The sequence below is a fragment of the Silurus aristotelis genome (genome assembly GCF_946808225.1).
Source record: "Silurus aristotelis genome assembly, chromosome: 25".
Taxonomy (NCBI): domain Eukaryota; kingdom Metazoa; phylum Chordata; class Actinopteri; order Siluriformes; family Siluridae; genus Silurus; species Silurus aristotelis.
Window position 1 is genome coordinate 1,067,513 of NC_139598.1, and position 16,764 is coordinate 1,084,276.

The 16,764-nt window shown below is 42.5% G+C and overlaps 2 protein-coding genes across 3 annotated transcripts; both read right to left on the reverse strand.

Moving 5' to 3' along the window:
• Positions 1–511: 511 nt before the first annotated feature.
• On the reverse strand, positions 512–3,477 carry amer2 (APC membrane recruitment protein 2). Of its 2 annotated transcripts, none has more exons than XR_014531505.1 (2): positions 1,400–3,477; positions 512–1,256 (listed from the first exon to the last, which is right to left on the reverse strand). XR_014531505.1 is itself a non-coding variant. In XM_083529343.1 (2 exons), the coding sequence occupies exons 1-2, from the start codon at positions 3,312–3,314 to the stop codon at positions 1,236–1,238; spliced, it is 1,836 nt and encodes a 611-aa protein (XP_083385469.1). In that variant the 5' UTR covers positions 3,315–3,477; the 3' UTR covers positions 512–1,235. The 2 variants fall into 2 exon arrangements, 1 of the variants encoding a protein (XP_083385469.1); XM_083529343.1 differs by having other exon boundaries at positions 1,500–3,477.
• A 5,160-nt stretch (positions 3,478–8,637) lies between these two features.
• Positions 8,638–16,677, reverse strand: mtmr6 (myotubularin related protein 6). The gene is made up of 14 exons (XM_083530353.1): positions 16,300–16,677; positions 14,800–14,919; positions 13,448–13,610; positions 13,037–13,194; positions 12,542–12,670; positions 12,257–12,391; positions 11,966–12,098; positions 11,744–11,853; positions 10,902–11,027; positions 10,301–10,350; positions 9,960–10,160; positions 9,641–9,775; positions 9,276–9,402; positions 8,638–9,195 (listed from the first exon to the last, which is right to left on the reverse strand). The coding sequence occupies exons 1-14, from the start codon at positions 16,321–16,323 to the stop codon at positions 8,863–8,865; spliced, it is 1,944 nt and encodes a 647-aa protein (XP_083386479.1). The 5' UTR covers positions 16,324–16,677; the 3' UTR covers positions 8,638–8,862.
• Between the last annotated feature and the right edge of the window lie 87 nt (positions 16,678–16,764).

A 16,764-nucleotide genomic window follows, 5' to 3' on the forward strand; every position in this document is an offset into this window, starting at 1 on the left:
CTGTAGCTGGAACTGGAACTAAACCTGGACGTTTCACAAAACTATAAACATGCAGTGGTGGACGAAGGAGACCACCAGTAGATACACCAAGTGTAAAACAGAGCGTGCGCTCGACCCTGATTGGTGACTCGCTGCGTGTTTCAACAGTTACATTTTTATCGTCATGTATAAAAAGGAACGACTGATTTTACTAAATGTAGTAAAAAGTTAAATATTTGACTTTAAAATGAAGTGAAGTTACAGTGAAAATCTCCCCGAATTGAAATACTTCAGTAAAATACAGACACGCAAATAAGATACTAATGTACAGTAACAAATAACATTTACTTCATTACTGTTCACTACTGCAAACATGTAACAACAAACGGATAAAAATCAGTACGTGTTGTTTTTTAACTTTAACATCATGGTTGGAATGTTGTGTGGTTGAAACGCACACCCGCATGGATGGTGTGTGTGTGTGTGTGTGTGTGTGTGTTGTACATTCACAAACTCAAGACCCACTGCCTTGTTGTTCTCACAGCGTGTTTTTTATTCATAAATTAGTGAAACAGAATTTTAAAAAAGAATCAAAAAGGAATCATCAGAAAAGTTACGAGTGAAAACAGACGAGTTTCGGAACTGATTCTAAAAACGACAGTAGAAAAAACATTCAGTTACTGATGCTGACGTCGTCAGACGTTTTGTCAGACCCTGATGCTCTTTTCACAAAAAAAATTTCATATCTCCAGAAGGGTTTAGACGACTGCAGCGTCTAGACGACTAGATGGTTGACCTTTGACCCCTCAGGCTTGTCTCTCTCTCTCCCCCTCCCCCTCTGTCATGTCATGCGTATGGACAGTTTTGTTGTGGAATGCTACATTCAGATCTCCAGCGTAGGAATTAAGATTTTCTGTTTTAACAAGATATTTAATTTGAAATTCCCAGAATAATTTTTTGTCCACAGTGAAGCTTTTCTTATAGAAAAAAAAAGAGTAAGAAAGATGTCAGGAAGAACTAGGAAAGGTCTTGATTGTTTTGTTTTCATTTTTAAAAAAAGGAGCATCTCAAATGAAGACTGTGTTCCCTAATCGTGATCGAGGAGATTCGAGGGTGGGGGTTTTTTCCCAGTGTATGTGAAGCGCTTGGCTAAGTTTTTCTTTTCGTTCCCAGAGAGTGACGACGTTTGCAGCTGTGTGTCCACGAGGTTTTGTGTTTGTGTTTAAGAAGTGTCTTTGCTGTTGTTTCGTGCTGGTTCAGGGAGAAGAAGACGATCTCTAGCAGGATGAGGGGAGATAAATGATTTGTTATTTTTGTACAAAACATTCCAAAATTCATCGCTTTATTTTGCACAGGTTAGGTAGTGAAGTTGTTTTACAAATCCTACACGTTCTGTGTAAGATGTGGCATGTTACAATACCTCAGTGCAGAAAAAGTTCAAGGTGCAACGTGGGATTTGTTAATATCAAAATACAGTCATTTTGGCTTCACAATCATCTCTACTTCCTGTTTTGTGATACCTTTGTGTTTTTGTTGCCTGAGGAGCGAACTGGGACCTTGGAGACGGGGATGCGGGTGCGAGGTGGCGTGTTAGTCTTCGAGGAAGCATTAGGAGACTCGTTCGAGGTCGGACTGACCGGAGAGGACAACGCCCCTTGGCTGGAAGAGTGAGACGGCGGCTTTTGTCTCACACTGATGGGAATCTTGGACTCTCGTGGAAGACTTGTGCTGCCCCTTATGGAACTAAAGGAAGAACAGGACGGTTTCTGAAAAGGTGGGGTCATTTTCAGGTTCCCCGTAGAAGGCGTCGGTGAAATCGTGTCGTCGTCATCTGAGCCGACAGTGCCAGGACTGTCGAGGTCGTAGAGGTCATAAAGCGCATCTCCTGAGCAGCTGTCCCTCAGAAGACCGTCACGCTGCAGGAAGCCGCTGTCCTCATCTTCTGGTCCGGGTGTTGGAGAGTCCCAGTAACCCTCGTCACTGGGTGGGACGTCCTGAAGATCTTTATCAATGGGTGGAGAAGAAGGGTGACTGAGTTGCTGCTGCTGTTGTTTGCCGGCTCTGCTGTATCCACTCACAGGAATCTTGCTAAGCCCCAGACTTTTTACCTGAGGTCTTTTGTCCTGTCGAGTTGACAGATGAGGTAGAGCCGGGGAACCCTCCCCTTTCTGAGGAAGCATGTGCCAAAGTCCTTGCATATCTGCATCATCCACACCTTCTGGACTGGCCATTTCCTCTCCTCCACCCATGTAGGCCACTATCCCGCTGCCCTGTGGAGTCTTAGGTGGAGGACACATTCGATGACGGGACGGCGTGTATGCAGACATTGATATAAGACCAGTCACTTGTGGAGGAAGAGGAGGTTTGGCTGGGGAACATCTCTCAACACTTACTTGGAGTACCCCGTTGCTGCTTCCCGTTCCACTGCTGGTGGCATTGCCTCCGTTCCCAGAGTCCTCCTCCCGGTCAGCAATGATGTCTCCACAACCGGTTAATGAATCGAAGCTCTTGAGCGAAGTGACGTCGGTGAACATGGAGCAGAGCCGATCTTCAGATGGTTGGTCTGCCAAGCTGTGATCTTGTGGAGGTGTCATAGAAGCACAGTTGTCTGGACTTTCATGCTTGACTTGGAAACATTCCTGTGTTTGAACAGTGATTGAAGATGAAGCTGGAGACTCCTCAGCAACTGGTTGCACCAGGACAGACGAGCTCCTTGCACGTTCTTCATTGCTATCCTGCAAAGATGGTTCTACTGCATTGTCTTGTAATATTTGTATCTCAGGCTCCAGCGTAAGTGGCACATTTTCTACATCCACATTTTTGGAGCTGCAGGACAAGATCAGATTGACTCCTTTCGTTTCTTTGAGGATGTCCTGGATTTCGATTGAATCGTCACGTGATGGAGGTTTACGGCGCCAGCGAATGCTGTTGAACAGCCCCTTCAGCCCACGACCTCTGTGCCCCAGAGTAGCTGCCCTGTCACTAATTCGGGAGCTATTGCGCCGCAGCAAGGAGAAGAAGCTGAAAGACTTGGTGATGGCACTGCACACAGGAGCGGCAGCGGCTGCACTGTTCAGACGGTCGCTGCTGGCCGACTCTTCTTTCCTGTGTCCCTCTGACTCTGAGAGCTCATCTGTCGTCGTTAAGCCGTCGTGGGTTTTGCTTCTAACGAGCTCCTTGTCAGTTGTGTCCCCTTTGTTCCTTATGGAGAAGATGCTCGGCATACCGCTGCCGGACCTGCGCTTTCCGAACAGTTTGAAAGCAGCTTTGTTGATCTTCACAGATGGCTGAGGGTCGCACGGTGCTGTTTCACTGCAGCTGATCTGTATTTCCATTATGGCTGCTTCGCTTTTCTTTTGAACTCCTTTTATTGTCCTTTACTCCTTCAATCTCTCTGTCCGACTCTCTCTCTCGCTCTCCCTCTCTCTCTCTTTCTGTTCTTCTGCTTCCTGTTTTCGCCTGTTGGTGTTCTTTTCTCTTGCTCTCGCTTTCACTGGCAGCTGCTCATGACGGTCTCTATGGTAACTGGGAGGGCTAAGGCGCTTTCGTCAGCATTAGAGGCGAGCACAGGGCTTTTTTCTCTCCGCCTCCACGCTTCCCACCTCCCCCTCCTTCACCCTGTTCCTGATCCTTATTATTTATCTCCCTGTCCAATACAGATATCTCTGAATACACTCAGTCCTTCTGTCTGACCAGACTGACATCCTCGGCGTTTGTCACTAAATCTAAAAAGAAACATGAGACACATGTTTTCCTTGTGATCGCACACAAATACAACACGCGTTTCTTTCACTTAACCAATACCCGGGAATCAGCACTTGAGAAAATCCGACCGAAACAAAACACTTTAGAGCAGAAGAACACAGAGCTGCTCAGGTGTCATGGGATTTGAATGAAAAAAAAACCCAAATAGCTGGAGGGAAAGCAAACTAGCAGAGGTTATTTTTGCTGCTTTTTCCCAGAACACACACACACACACACACACACACACACATTTATAATGGCTCTCACTATCACCTAATAAAATTTAAATGAGATCAAGACGCTGTAGATGTCTGTGATCCGGACCTCGCCCTGGACTGCAGGATGGTCTTCCATGTGGTCATCTCATCGCTTTAAGCTCATGCCATCTGCCTCCAGCATATGGGCTCAGGGTGATTTCAGTTTCACTCAACACTTTTTAAGGAATAAAATTGTGTTGTAAATGTGGTGTGGGTTACTGTAACCGTCCGTGTTCAAGCTTCTCCGATAGCAAAGTTCTGAATTCTGATAGGTTTCAGTTGCAACATGAGAAATGGCAATCTGCTAGAATTCCTGATTTGTTTTCATTTGCTGTCCCACTGGGTACCTTGGCTGAACCCTTCAACCCTTTAGCTCCCTTGTTGCTTTTTCACTCAATCCTCCACCTCCAGGCTTTCAAAGCCTATCTCACTGAAACAATGGCTGCAGTTAATAAACCCTGAACAGACCGAGCAGAGAGGTTCCTCCCCCCAAACACCTCCTCTTTACCATCCAAATCATCCAGCGTGATTCTTCATTCAGTCGTTCATTGTAAAGCGTTTCATCCTGCAGATCAGTGGGTGGTCCTGAGGAAAGGACTAATAACCGATGACACTTCTGTCTGTGTTCTGTGAAGCATGCAGGCTATAAGGAGTGTCCTGTGGCCTTCAACAGCTCCTCAAACATTTATATTCTTCATCACTGTGTAATTCTGGTCTCTTAGTTTTAAACTGGGTTAAATCACCAGTTTGGAGTTTTTAATTCCTAATTTTTTTCGTAATTTTTTACAAATAAAGTTTACAAGTTGGCTAAGAGAAGTTAGCGGTTAGACTGTTTGACTTCTGATCAAATCGCAGCATCAACATGATGCCACTGCTGGACCCTTGAGCAAAACCCTTAACCCCTTAAATGCTCAGTTGCATAAATGAGACAATTTTCTAATTCTAACAGCAAATGAAGACTAAATCTGAAATGGGATGTTTAAAAAAAAAAATAATCTAAAGTCAAACTTTTGTCCATATAGTGTATCTGTAATACGTTTCATAATAATGATATCATAATGGTAATTTGCATATCAGGCATGATTGGTACAAAGCAGTGGATTTATTTTGGTGACATCACATCCTGAACTGATATGAAGCTCCTCCTCTTCTAAATCAGTGTAATAATAGTTTTCAATGCTCACTCTGTCTCCGTAGTTGAACATCGCTGTGTGAGTGTCAGGGTTAAAGGCAGAGCGCTCCATACAGCCCTGAATGAATAGAGAAACCGGATAATAGAGAAAGAGGTACACTGTGTGTGCGAGTTTATAACGATGCTCTTTATTTTTTCACAACTCGAAATTCTAAAGATGATTCAGTGACTCGACCTGTTGTGCTCTCAGCTTTCAAATGGTGTCGATTGTCCAACATAAAGCCGACTGACGAACAGAAACTGATTGGTTTAAATGGAGAGACGGACGAGTAATCAATGGCTCACTTTGCCTCTTTTTTCTCACGTCCACCCTGCTTGCTTTTATCATATGTGTGTGATATCTTAATCTTATTTCCCTTAAATCGTTTTGTAAATTTGCTCATCCGTATTTTTGATGCACTGGTGAGTCAATCGGCTCTTGTACTCGACTCGAAATCTTTAGCTGAACCATACTAGCACATAGAGAATACTTTTTAGATAGATAGATCAAAATTCAGTCCTTTTGGTGCATATATATATTTGCAGTGACTAAATATGAATGAGCCGTTTGGTGTGTTTCTCTCCTCCCTGTCCTTAGGTGGCGCTGTTTTTATTCCAAAAGTGCTGTGTCGCTGGAGGAGGGATTATAAAAGAAACAGGAACCAAAAGAAAAACCTAAAAAAGGTGCAATTTAAACTCATCTCAACTCCATGTCACATGTAATTGGATATCATTGTTATTTGAAGGTAATCTTCTGTGGATTGACCTTGTTAGTCAGACTGACTTCTCCAGCCATATGCGGTTCTTCCTCAAACTCTTGGAGGCACACATATTTGCAACATCTTCCCAGAAGAATGATGCTCAATATAATGCAGATGGAGACTAAATGTGGAATGGGATGTTCCAATAGGGGCACCTACCATTTCTACTTAATTACTTTGGTACTTTTCATGTTCTCCTACCATCATTTCTGTCCAATCAACCCTCAGTTAAATGTATTGTTCCTGCCTGCTGTAGAAACGTAAAGGACCGTCACAAAACACTAGATTTGATTTGTTATTCTAACGCATTGCATTGTGGGATTGTATAAGTATCTTAATCCAGACATAAAGCTAATCCACTGTGGATTTCACGAAGCTGGTGCTCCAGAAGGTTTCTCTCACTAAAACAAGGTCACACACGAAATTGTTCAACATATTAATTAGGTCCTGATTTTTACTTTTACATTCACACGCTCACTTTATTCATTTATTCATTAATTCATTTATACATTTATCCATGTGATTGTTTGGTCAAACGCTTTTTCCCAAAGTCACATCTTCTGCATTGGTGGCATCAAAGATCCGCTCTGAACGTTAAGAAAAACCATTGTGTGTGTGGTGCTTTTACAGGAAAACAACCAGCAGCTGGATGTTGGGATGAAACAGCGTTTACTGTTTAAATGTGGTGACACTGGAGACTCTTTCAATCTGTCACAGAGGAGCTACTAGAGTGGGGAGAACTCCACAAGAACCACACCTTCACACACACACATGTACAGTACAGACCTGGTTAATACTGTGGGGTTTTCCTTTAAAATGCTGCTCAATTCCTTAATCCTCTCTATAATCCTCTTTCAGTCTCAGACTGAAGTCTCCAGGGTTTAGGATTCACTCCCTTTACCGGAATATTCACGTCTGGGTTCGGCGTCTACACGCTTCTCAGAGACCCCTAATCACGTTGGGGTTGATGGTGATGGATGGGACTCGTTCGGAGTCAATAATGAAGGCTCTGTGATTTATTGCATATGTAGGCGATTGCCGATAAATATGACCCTCAACACTGACCTTTGGCCTTCGCTAATGACGCATAACTGTCGAGGAACACGGTTCAGCAGGCTGCAGCATGGTGAAGGTGTTTTATTGGGTTGATGGATATCAGTCTTCGGCTTCTCTTCTGCTGGAGGTTCCACAGTATGAAGAAACGGCAGGTTATTTCCAGATATCAGTAATGAAAAGTATAAAAATGTTGGATTCTGTACATGAAAGTACTGATATTATAAAACACGGTCATCATCATCAGCTCCACTTTGGTTTCTGTGTTTGACGTTCTGGCTCTCTTTTTTTCAGTTGCATAGATTTCCATACATTTTCCAAGATTAGTATAAGCTCCTTTTCCCCACCAGTACATCTCCAGTTTCACCTCGATCCCATATGTATTTTACCTTGAGGTTTTCTCCCCTCACTGAAGTCCCATTTGCTTGTGAGCACATTTACACACCTGCTTCTTTGCACTTTTGTACTTTTCTAGCACCACGTATCTCCATCCAGTCTTAGTTGAACACACCAATCTGTTAATAGAATGATGTTATTGAGAACACTGATATACACGAGCCCAAACTTTATTCTCAACTACTTCAAAAGAATGGTGTAAATGAGGTCACGTGTGTGTCGTGACGAGTTCACGGCTGGAGTTTCTTCATCATTTATTCCTCTCTAAATGTTCTGCTTGATGTTGAACTGATGCTGAAGCAGCGGTGAACAGTAAGAAAGTAAATGTACTTTGTTACTGTAATTAAGAAGCTTTTTCACGTATCTGTACTTTACTGAAGTGTTTCCACTTGGAGAAACTTTGACTTTTTACTCCACTACATTTTGTGAAATCAGTATTTATGAGTGGAAATATTAGAACATGCTGTTGACACAATGTTCCTGTTGCATTTGTTGTTAAAATGGTTAAACCAACATGAAGACCTGAGTGCTGTCTCTGGGAGAAAAAAAACAAGCCTTCATGTTTTGGTTACAAAACAATCTAAAATATCCTGGAAAAAACAAAACCACTGGGGTCTTCTAAAGAAAACAACAGCAGCGAATGACAAAAACTTTGTGAAGAGCTGTAAAGAAAAACCCCAAACCATCCTCACCAACAACCTCCATAGATCAGGGTTGAAGCTCCTACAAGTCGAAGAGAGATGATAAAGAGGCCAAACTACAGAATTAAAATCTCATCAGCAATAAGAATCACAAGGCCAGACTGGAAGAGCAGTACAGAGAGGAGCTATAAAAGTTCTGCTCATGATCTAAAAACATAAACTGATGGATGAAGCAAGGTGGTGGTAGTGTATTGGTCTGGGCTTGCATGCCTGCAATCAGGAACACACTCGTTCATCCTTATTAATGATAGAATTCATGATGGGAGTAGAAATATGACCTTTGAGGTCTACAGAAACTTATTGCTGCAAGATGGCAGCTGAAAACACAGCCACTAACCCAAGAAATGACTCGATCAAGTCCCGCCCCTTTGCATATTCTGTATGTATATTTTCCAGCTCCGCCTCTTTTTTTTTTTTTCTTTTTTTTTTTATGAGTATCGTGGATCACGTCATTGCACACAGTAACAAAGTGTGTGGTGAAATTTTCATGCGTACGATTTAAACCTGACAAAAAATAAAAAACCCATGAAGAATCGGTGCGAAAGCAAAGGATTTCAGCTGAACGTTTTCCATCGTTGTTAACATTTTTAATTTCCTTCTTTTAGTTCTATTAACATTCATTTTACAAAAAAAGAAATCATGTCCTCTCATTCTGGACTATGACACGCATCTATACTGGATTTACATTAGAGAACTTTTTCTCCTTTTTATTTATTGATTTATTTTACATGTGATGGTCAAGTAAGTTTTTTACGGCCTCCTGATATCACTTTATACACATTTTAGTCTTCCAACGCTCCTCAGCAGGTCATTCGAGCCACTCCGAACTCCAGACTGACCACAGCCGGCTCGCTCTTGGAGCCAAACGAACCTGGGAGCTCCATGTAGCCGTTCTCCGACTCACTGCTGCCCTCTACAGTCCGCTCCCCGCTACTACCAGGCTGAACAACATCCTCTTCTTCCAGCGCCTCTTCTCCATAAATCTCCTCCTCGTCCTCCTTGTCGTCTTTGTCCTGCTGCACCTCCTTTTGCCTGACCGGAGTGCTGAGGATCAGAGACCGCGGCCTCAGAGGAACACCTTGCTCCTTCCGGTGGTTCAAAGGAGACGTGCTCACTCCAAACTTCTGCAACTTCTGCAAAGAGAAAGCAGAACCTGGTCAGAGAACAAGAGAAGAGCAAGAAGAGCAAGCAGGATGAGGAGATATCTACTGACCTCCTGCAGGCTTCGCACCATGTTCTCCAGTTCCTTGTTGCTTTCTTTTAGCGTGAGAGTGTGTTTGAGGATCGACTGGCGCGGGTGCATGATGCGGTCGAACTGGTGGTACATGTTTCTCCAAAACCTGAGTTACAGAAGACAATTCAATTCCTCCGGGACTTTTACAAAATGTACACCAACCTAAAAAAAATCTTCACATTTTGATACCTGTCCTTCAGGTGTGTTACATTAACACACCAAGCTTTGCATTACAGTGCTATAGTTAATCCACATGGATTCACTCCAGCGCCAAATCTGCATATTTATATGGGTAAAAAGCCTTATTTGCATATTTATGAGCCAAAAACGTTTATAAATCGTACTTGAAGTTCCAGGACTGTGTAGAAGGTTCCAGAACCGGGTGCGATTCTGTGAAACTCGGCTTGTACACGGGGTTGAGGAAATTCTGCTGCTCGCTTAATAAATGAGCCCACAAGGAGTAAGTCCTCTCTTTAAACCTGCCAACACACACACACACACACACACACACACACATTTTTATGTCATCATATAATTACCTACAGAGCACCTTCCATTCTAAGTGCACCAGATTTCTTCTTTTTTTAAATTTAGGCTTTCAGAGTGATCTTAAAGATCTTCACAATTACTATTTATGTCTTGTGCGTTTCCCCCAACACTCACTGTAGCTCCTCCCTCTGCCTCTGGTTGTTCCCCAAGAAGTTTCCGAACTGACACGAGTGCACGTGCTCGTGGATCTGGATGAGGAACCACTCGCTGAACTGGAATGCCTGAGGGAACTGCTCAGTCAGCTGCCACACACACTCCAGGAACTGCGTGAAGATGGGAGATACTTCTTTCGGGTCGCCGTCCAACTGGTCGCACCTGAAGAGGGTATGAAGTAACGTCAGTGAGAGAGTGGGCTTTATGGAGCATCCCCATCTCTCTCTCTCTCTCTCTCTCTCTCACACACACACACACACACACACACACACACACACACACACACTTGTGCTTATACACACCGGTCTGCAAACTTGTGTCCGAAGGAGATCCAGTCTTTCTCGATCAGCACCTTGGACAAGAGAAGAAGAAGAAAATGGTTTGTTGCAGTGGTGTTATTAATAATTAGGCTTGTTTTTCTTGCTGCTGAGATGAAGAACTGGGCTGAACATCAAACAAAGTAAGGTTGGAACAAGTTCCATCTGAAGCCACACCCCCCAAAAAATCTGGATTCCTGAATAATTCATTCTGACTAAATAATAATTATCATAAGATACACAAGTTTATAGCTCATTTAAGATATAGTCAAAAAACTTCAAACAATCCCTCTGAAGCCACGCCCCCTAAACCATGTCCTGCCTGGGAGGTTCATGTCCTCCTCGGCTTCCACATCCCGATTGGTTGGATGGTCCATTCAAGGTGTCCTTTCATCTTTTTTTATTTCTATATTTTAATCTTTACTTTTATCGTGTACTGTGGCAACCAAAGAAATGTTCCTATGGGATCAAGTATTCAGATTCGATTTTATTACAAGTGGTGAGAAACTCTTGTCTTCGAAATCGCCTTCGCACCGCACCTTAAAACTCCGTGAACTCTGTGAATCCTGAATAGTCGAGATCGTACCATGAAGCCTTTGATGGTGCGGTAATAAGGGTCCATCAGCAGGGCGCCCAAGGAGCAGACCTGAGCCGTGCGATCCCATCCGTCTGAGCAGTGAACCAGCACGCTGGCGCCCTCTACTGTCACCGCCTGCAACATTGACAACATACGTCAGTGATGGTAAGGTTCAGCATGAAAGTTAACGATGTGATTTATGGATTTAAAACATTTTAGCATTGGATAAAATTTGCCATTTGTATCACAATGCATAATTTTTTACATATTTGCACAGATTTATTTAGATATAATTATTGGTAGATGCTTTATACTTTTATTATTTAGAAAGTGACAATAATTTGTAACCAATATTTTCTACGTAGATTGATTTCTCCTCGCTAAAGCGTTTCTCGAGCGCGTTCTGCTGTGTGAATGTGTTGCATCATAACACTACGGAGATGGAGGTGTGTCCTGAGAGTCACATAGAATACAGATTAACATGGCAGAGGTAGAGCTGTAACTTCAGGAAAATAACAGGAAAATAACGTCTGGTTAATTCCGTCTCTTTTTTGCACTATAAAGGGGTGTTTGTAAAAGCGGCCGGCGTTAGAAGTCAGAAGGCACTTAATAAAGTAAACTGATGATTTCCTGTCTGTCTGAAATAAAGAAATGAAAGTGAACTATGTGTAACTTTAATGTATCGTATCGTTGGCTATGCATCGAGATGCGAATCGTATCAGCCTCAGTAACGGAGATGCACATCCCCAACGTACAACCGTCCTGAACATCTCCAACTAATTTAAATACAGCCGACGTGTAGTTCATTTATATATAAATTTATGCAAATATTATTCGTAATTTATCCTGACCTTTGTGAGAAAGATGGCAGCGTCGACTATCGCCTTGATATGACGCAGCCAGCCGCTGTTTTCAAGTCCTACCAGGAACTCAGTCATGGAGATACCACGAGTACCCAGTACTGAGAGAGAGAGAGAGAGAGAGAGAGAGAGAGAGAGAGATAGATTGCTGGTATCACAGCCAATGCATCCGTTTTAAATGATAAAAATAATTGTTCGTTTCATTCTGGAGACCTTCCAGAAGTTTCTGGAGGCTGGCTCTCATCACATGGATGTTCTCGATGCCCACGAACTGGAAGCGGATGTTGGAGTAGTTGTCCTCGTTCTCGTAGCCTTTCCCCGCTGCCCGATTGGCCAATGCATTTAACTGGAACACATGCAGCGTACAGCATTTATTAGTGACCTGCTCTAACATTCAAACATCACGAGGAACGCTGAAGAACCTTCCAAAAGCTGTGGAATTCCACCGAAGAACTGTGTTCACTGATTGTGGTTGCTCTTTGTGTGTGTGTGTGTGGACTGTACCTTAGGCCTGGTGTCCATCACATAGACGAAGCGGTTGTTGTGGTTCGCTTTGCTGATAGACTGCAACATGTGTTCATCCTCCAGACAGCGAGCGCTGAAGCCTGAGAGAGGCTGACTGCATCTACACACTGCGGCCTAACACACACACACACACACACACACACACACCGTTTGAAATATTGACATCAGTAAGTCAAAAAGGTTTATTAACAGGAAATAAACAAACACACATCCTGAACATAAAACACCATCTTTTCTCTCACACACACAATGATTATTTTTTACCTTCTTCTCCTGGTAAAAGTAGGTCAGGACGGGGAAGCGGCCTTTACTCCTGAACTTTGAGCTTCCCACGATGATGGGTTTACTGGCCGTGATAGGAACATATAGGTCTCTGGGGTACGTCTCGCACACCTGCACACACACACACACACACACACACAGTTAGAGACGGAAGGAGAAAAAAAAAGACAACAAGCATAGAAAGGACAGACACGATAAAGGGGACGCAGACGGGAAGACAAACAGACAGACAGAAAGAGACAGAGATTAACAGACGAACAGAAACAGAGAAACAGACATGTCAGTAGACACAGACGGACAAACGACTGGGCAGCTTTACTGAATGTAAATTGTGTTTATCCCTGATGAGCAGCCATGGTGACTATGGGAAGGAAAAACTCCCTTAGATGAGGAAAAAATCTTAAGAGGAACCAGACTCAAAAGGGGAACCTCATCCTTATTTGGGTGACATCACGAGTGTGATTATACTCAGTTCACCTTGTAGTCTCTGTTAACGTCTGTCAGCTGCCACTGGTCACATGGTACGCCCATCCTCTCAAACTCCGCCCCCAGGTCAATCAGCTGCCATCCCTCCTCCCTCTGCTGCTCGTTCTGCTTAGGGTTGTAGGAGAACGCGTAGAGCTCGTCGTACAATACTGCGCGCACGCGCGCGCACACACACACACACACACACACACACACACACACACACACACACACACACACACACACACACACACACACACACACACACACACACACTGTTACAAATGAATGCGCAAGTCAACATCTCATTTGAAAGATCACCATCTGGGCTGGAAGTCTCACACACACACACACACACACACACACACACTCACACACTCACACACTCACACACTCACACACTCACACACACAGGTTCCTGACCTGGCCGGAGCAGTTGGAGCAGTGAGCTGTAGATGTCATGGCAGTCTCTCTCACGTGGGATCACAAAGTGAACGACTCGGAAGTTGCGGCACTGGATGAGAAGCGGGCAACCGCCGGCCGTCAGAGAGAGCTTCTCTACAGACGCTATGTGGTGATGAAGAACCTGCAGGAAGAACAAATACGCCATCCAAGTCAGGACCAGGTCAGAGTCGAGTCAGATCCGATTTTAGATTCGATTCAGAGGCGACCGATTCAGATTCGATTCAGAGCCGACCGATTCAGATTCGATTCAGAGCCGACCGATTGAGATTCGATTCAGAGCCGACCGATTGAGATTCGATTCAGAGCCGACCGATTCAGATTCGATTCAGAGCCGACCGATTCAGAACCGAGTCAGAACCTGGTCAGAGCAGAGTTTAATAAAACGTTTAAGATTTATTTATTGTACTTTACTTAAAAAAAATATTCAAAGTATAAAAAAAAACTGATTCTGATTATTAAATGTTATTCAATTAAATGAAATTACATTCATTAATCAAAAAAATACATAACTTAATATCAATTAATCAACTAAATAATTATGACTATAATCCCTCTTTATATTTGCGCATATTAATGAGGTAAATTTGAATTCGACCTCTGAAGGACGCGCAGGTTTGTGTCACGGGACGTACTCCTGCAACGCTCGTGACTAATTTCATTTAAATTCACTAATTAAATGAATTAGCATCACTGTTTTTTTTGTTGTTTTTTTTTTAATCAGACACAGTGGGGGGGGGGGGGGGTGTTTAATAAATATGCAGATTCAATTGCACAAAGCGACCCGTTCAACCTTGAACATGAAAAATCGTTAGAGGGCACAAAAACAATCCGAAAGTTGAAAAGGTTTAAATGCGTACAACGAGTGATGCGTGCAAAAGTAATGGCACCCCAGAGCTCAGATGTGATGAAGCCATTTGGGTTAAATGGCCAGGGCTCAATGACACAATCACCCCGGGGCATCAACGCTGCGAGGATCAGATTTCTTTTCTTCTAATTTTTAATTGTCGAGATTCATTCAAGCTACACAGGTTTTACTAAAGGTACTGATGTAGGTGAGGTGAGGTGAGGAGGTCTGGGGGGTGCAGTCAGCATTCACTTTCATTCATGTTCAACACACAACCACAATGAGTTTTGTAGATTTATTTTATAATTATTAGTTATAATTGTACAATTGAGTGATTCATTGGTGCATTATAAAGGGCCGTAAATGCTAGTGATGTAAGCGGGTCACCATAAATATGCAGATTAATTCTTAAAATATTTATTAATTTGGGGGTGCCAACATTTTTGACAGAACGAGCATGTCGTACCCATATTTCCTGAGCACTGGTTGTGTTACTCTCCACAAAGAGGAGGTGTGAGGCGGTCAGGTAGAGCGTTCCTGTCGTGCACTTGTTGTTGAAGCGATCCAGGAGCTTCACCTGCTCCACCTGCAGAACACACACACACACACACACACACACACTTTGTTACAATTAAAGGTAGAAGTATTGTGAAGAAATATTGGCACCCTTTTTTGGCTGTATTTAAATGCATATATGGCGTATTAATGTATACCAGTAAAAATGTATACAAAAAAATATTGGCACCCCTCAGAAATATTTGGGTGTGAACTCACTCATTAGATTAGATTAGATTCAACTTTATTGTCATTGTGCAAGGTACATGTACAGAGACAATGAAATGCAGTCCCTCATGAAGTGAAAGAAAACTATTAGAACCTATTCGTTACACAACCCAGGTGCACCTGGCACTCAATAGACATAAAATAAGCCTTTGTACCGCACCCTGCTGTACTGTGAAGCAACTCCAGGTCACATAGAGCTTATTACACGGTTACACGTGTGTGTGTGTGTGTGTGTGTGTGTGTGTGTGTGTGTATGTAATTAATTAAAACGACTATTTTGTTTACTCCTGGCTGCATTTCCAATCTATTACTAATCTATTACAACACCCAAAGTTGGATCCTATATATATATATATATATATTTATTATTTTTATTTTTATATAATATGAATAAGCTCCAGATATAAAGTATTTACCAGTGTAATGGACGGTTTGTTGCTCTGTAATAAATCTGTGCGCATGCAGAATAAAACAGCATGTGTGTTGTTTAAAACCTACAAGTTAACACTTAAAATCACCAATTTAATCACCTATGTGTGATTCCAACCAGGAACCTTAAAAACAAACGCATCATGTTAGATTATTATTATCATGCAAAAAAAAAATTACGCTCGTTTAATAGGCAAGTATCTCGGTATTATCGCAAACCGCGATTCAATGCCCCGAATATCGATATTTTCAGATCGACACAGATCTCCCCAAGTGCATGCTTAAAAATGGTTGTCTGTCCCAATCCAAGATCTAGTGCACTAGGTAGTGCGTAGGATCCTTGATCTTTTACATCGGCATAGTGCACTTTATATGGAGTGTAACGGTTGATTTGAGACGCAGCCTTAATTTTTTTAAGGTTTTTATGCTAAAACGAATAACAGAATGAGAATAATAAAAGGGAAACGTGATATAAAAAAAAAAAGAAGGTTGGATATTGCAAAAAAAGGGAAAATCAAGAAACTTAAGGATAAAGATAAATAAATGGTGCAAACGGCGAGCAATATGATTAGCTAGCTAGGGCTAGTCGCCGAGTTAAATGTTGTGCAGTAACATTTCTGCAACATTCACTGAAACGATTTTAGTTCGTACGATTTGACAATTAATCGATTCCTACCGTAATTCATTAAAGCCCCAACCGGACTGTAAAATAATAATAAACCGCAGATTTTTCCCATTTAAACCCATTTTTTACCTTCGGGGTCCGTATGTGCTCCATCAGCCCACTATGGTGCTCTGTTATTTTTTTTATCACGTCTTAGGAGATAAAACCTGACGGAAAAGATGCTGGAAACACATGAAAAAAGGCACGAAAAAAAAACCCACAGCAACACCCAATGAATAATGTCTGTTTCTGATCTTGCTCAACCGCTGTTTGTTTTTTTTTTGAACCCCAACTGTTTTCCGCTTTCTGTCCTATGATTGGATGAAGTGTCGCTAATTAAAAGCAAATTGCCCAATCTGATACAAGAATGTGTGAACACGTCATCGATGGAGGCGGGCTTTTGTCTTGAATACGGGTGCGGAAAAAATGGTAGCTCTCATTCAGCCTTCGCTTTGTACTTCCTGTTTGGGCGTAACAGAAACGTTAGCTAAATTGCTGACGAACTTTCACGAATTTGAAATGGACGAGTGTTTGTATTTAAACAAATATGTATAT

Coding starts and splice junctions, on each gene's coding strand:
- amer2 (XM_083529343.1), bottom strand. CDS start 3,314: ATGGAAATACAGATCAGCTGCAGTGAAACAGCACCGTGCGACCCTCAG. Junction 1,257..1,499: donor CAGGCAACAAAAACACAAAG/GTATCACAAAAC, acceptor TCATCCTGCTAG/AGATCGTCTTCTTCTCCCTG.
- mtmr6 (XM_083530353.1), bottom strand. CDS start 16,323: ATGGAGCACATACGGACCCCGAAG. Junction 13,611..14,799: donor CCAGTGCTCAGGAAATATGG/GTACGACATGCT, acceptor TTCTTCCTGCAG/GTTCTTCATCACCACATAGC. Junction 11,028..11,743: donor CTGCCATCTTTCTCACAAAG/GTCAGGATAAAT, acceptor TCAATGTTGCAG/GCGGTGACAGTAGAGGGCGC.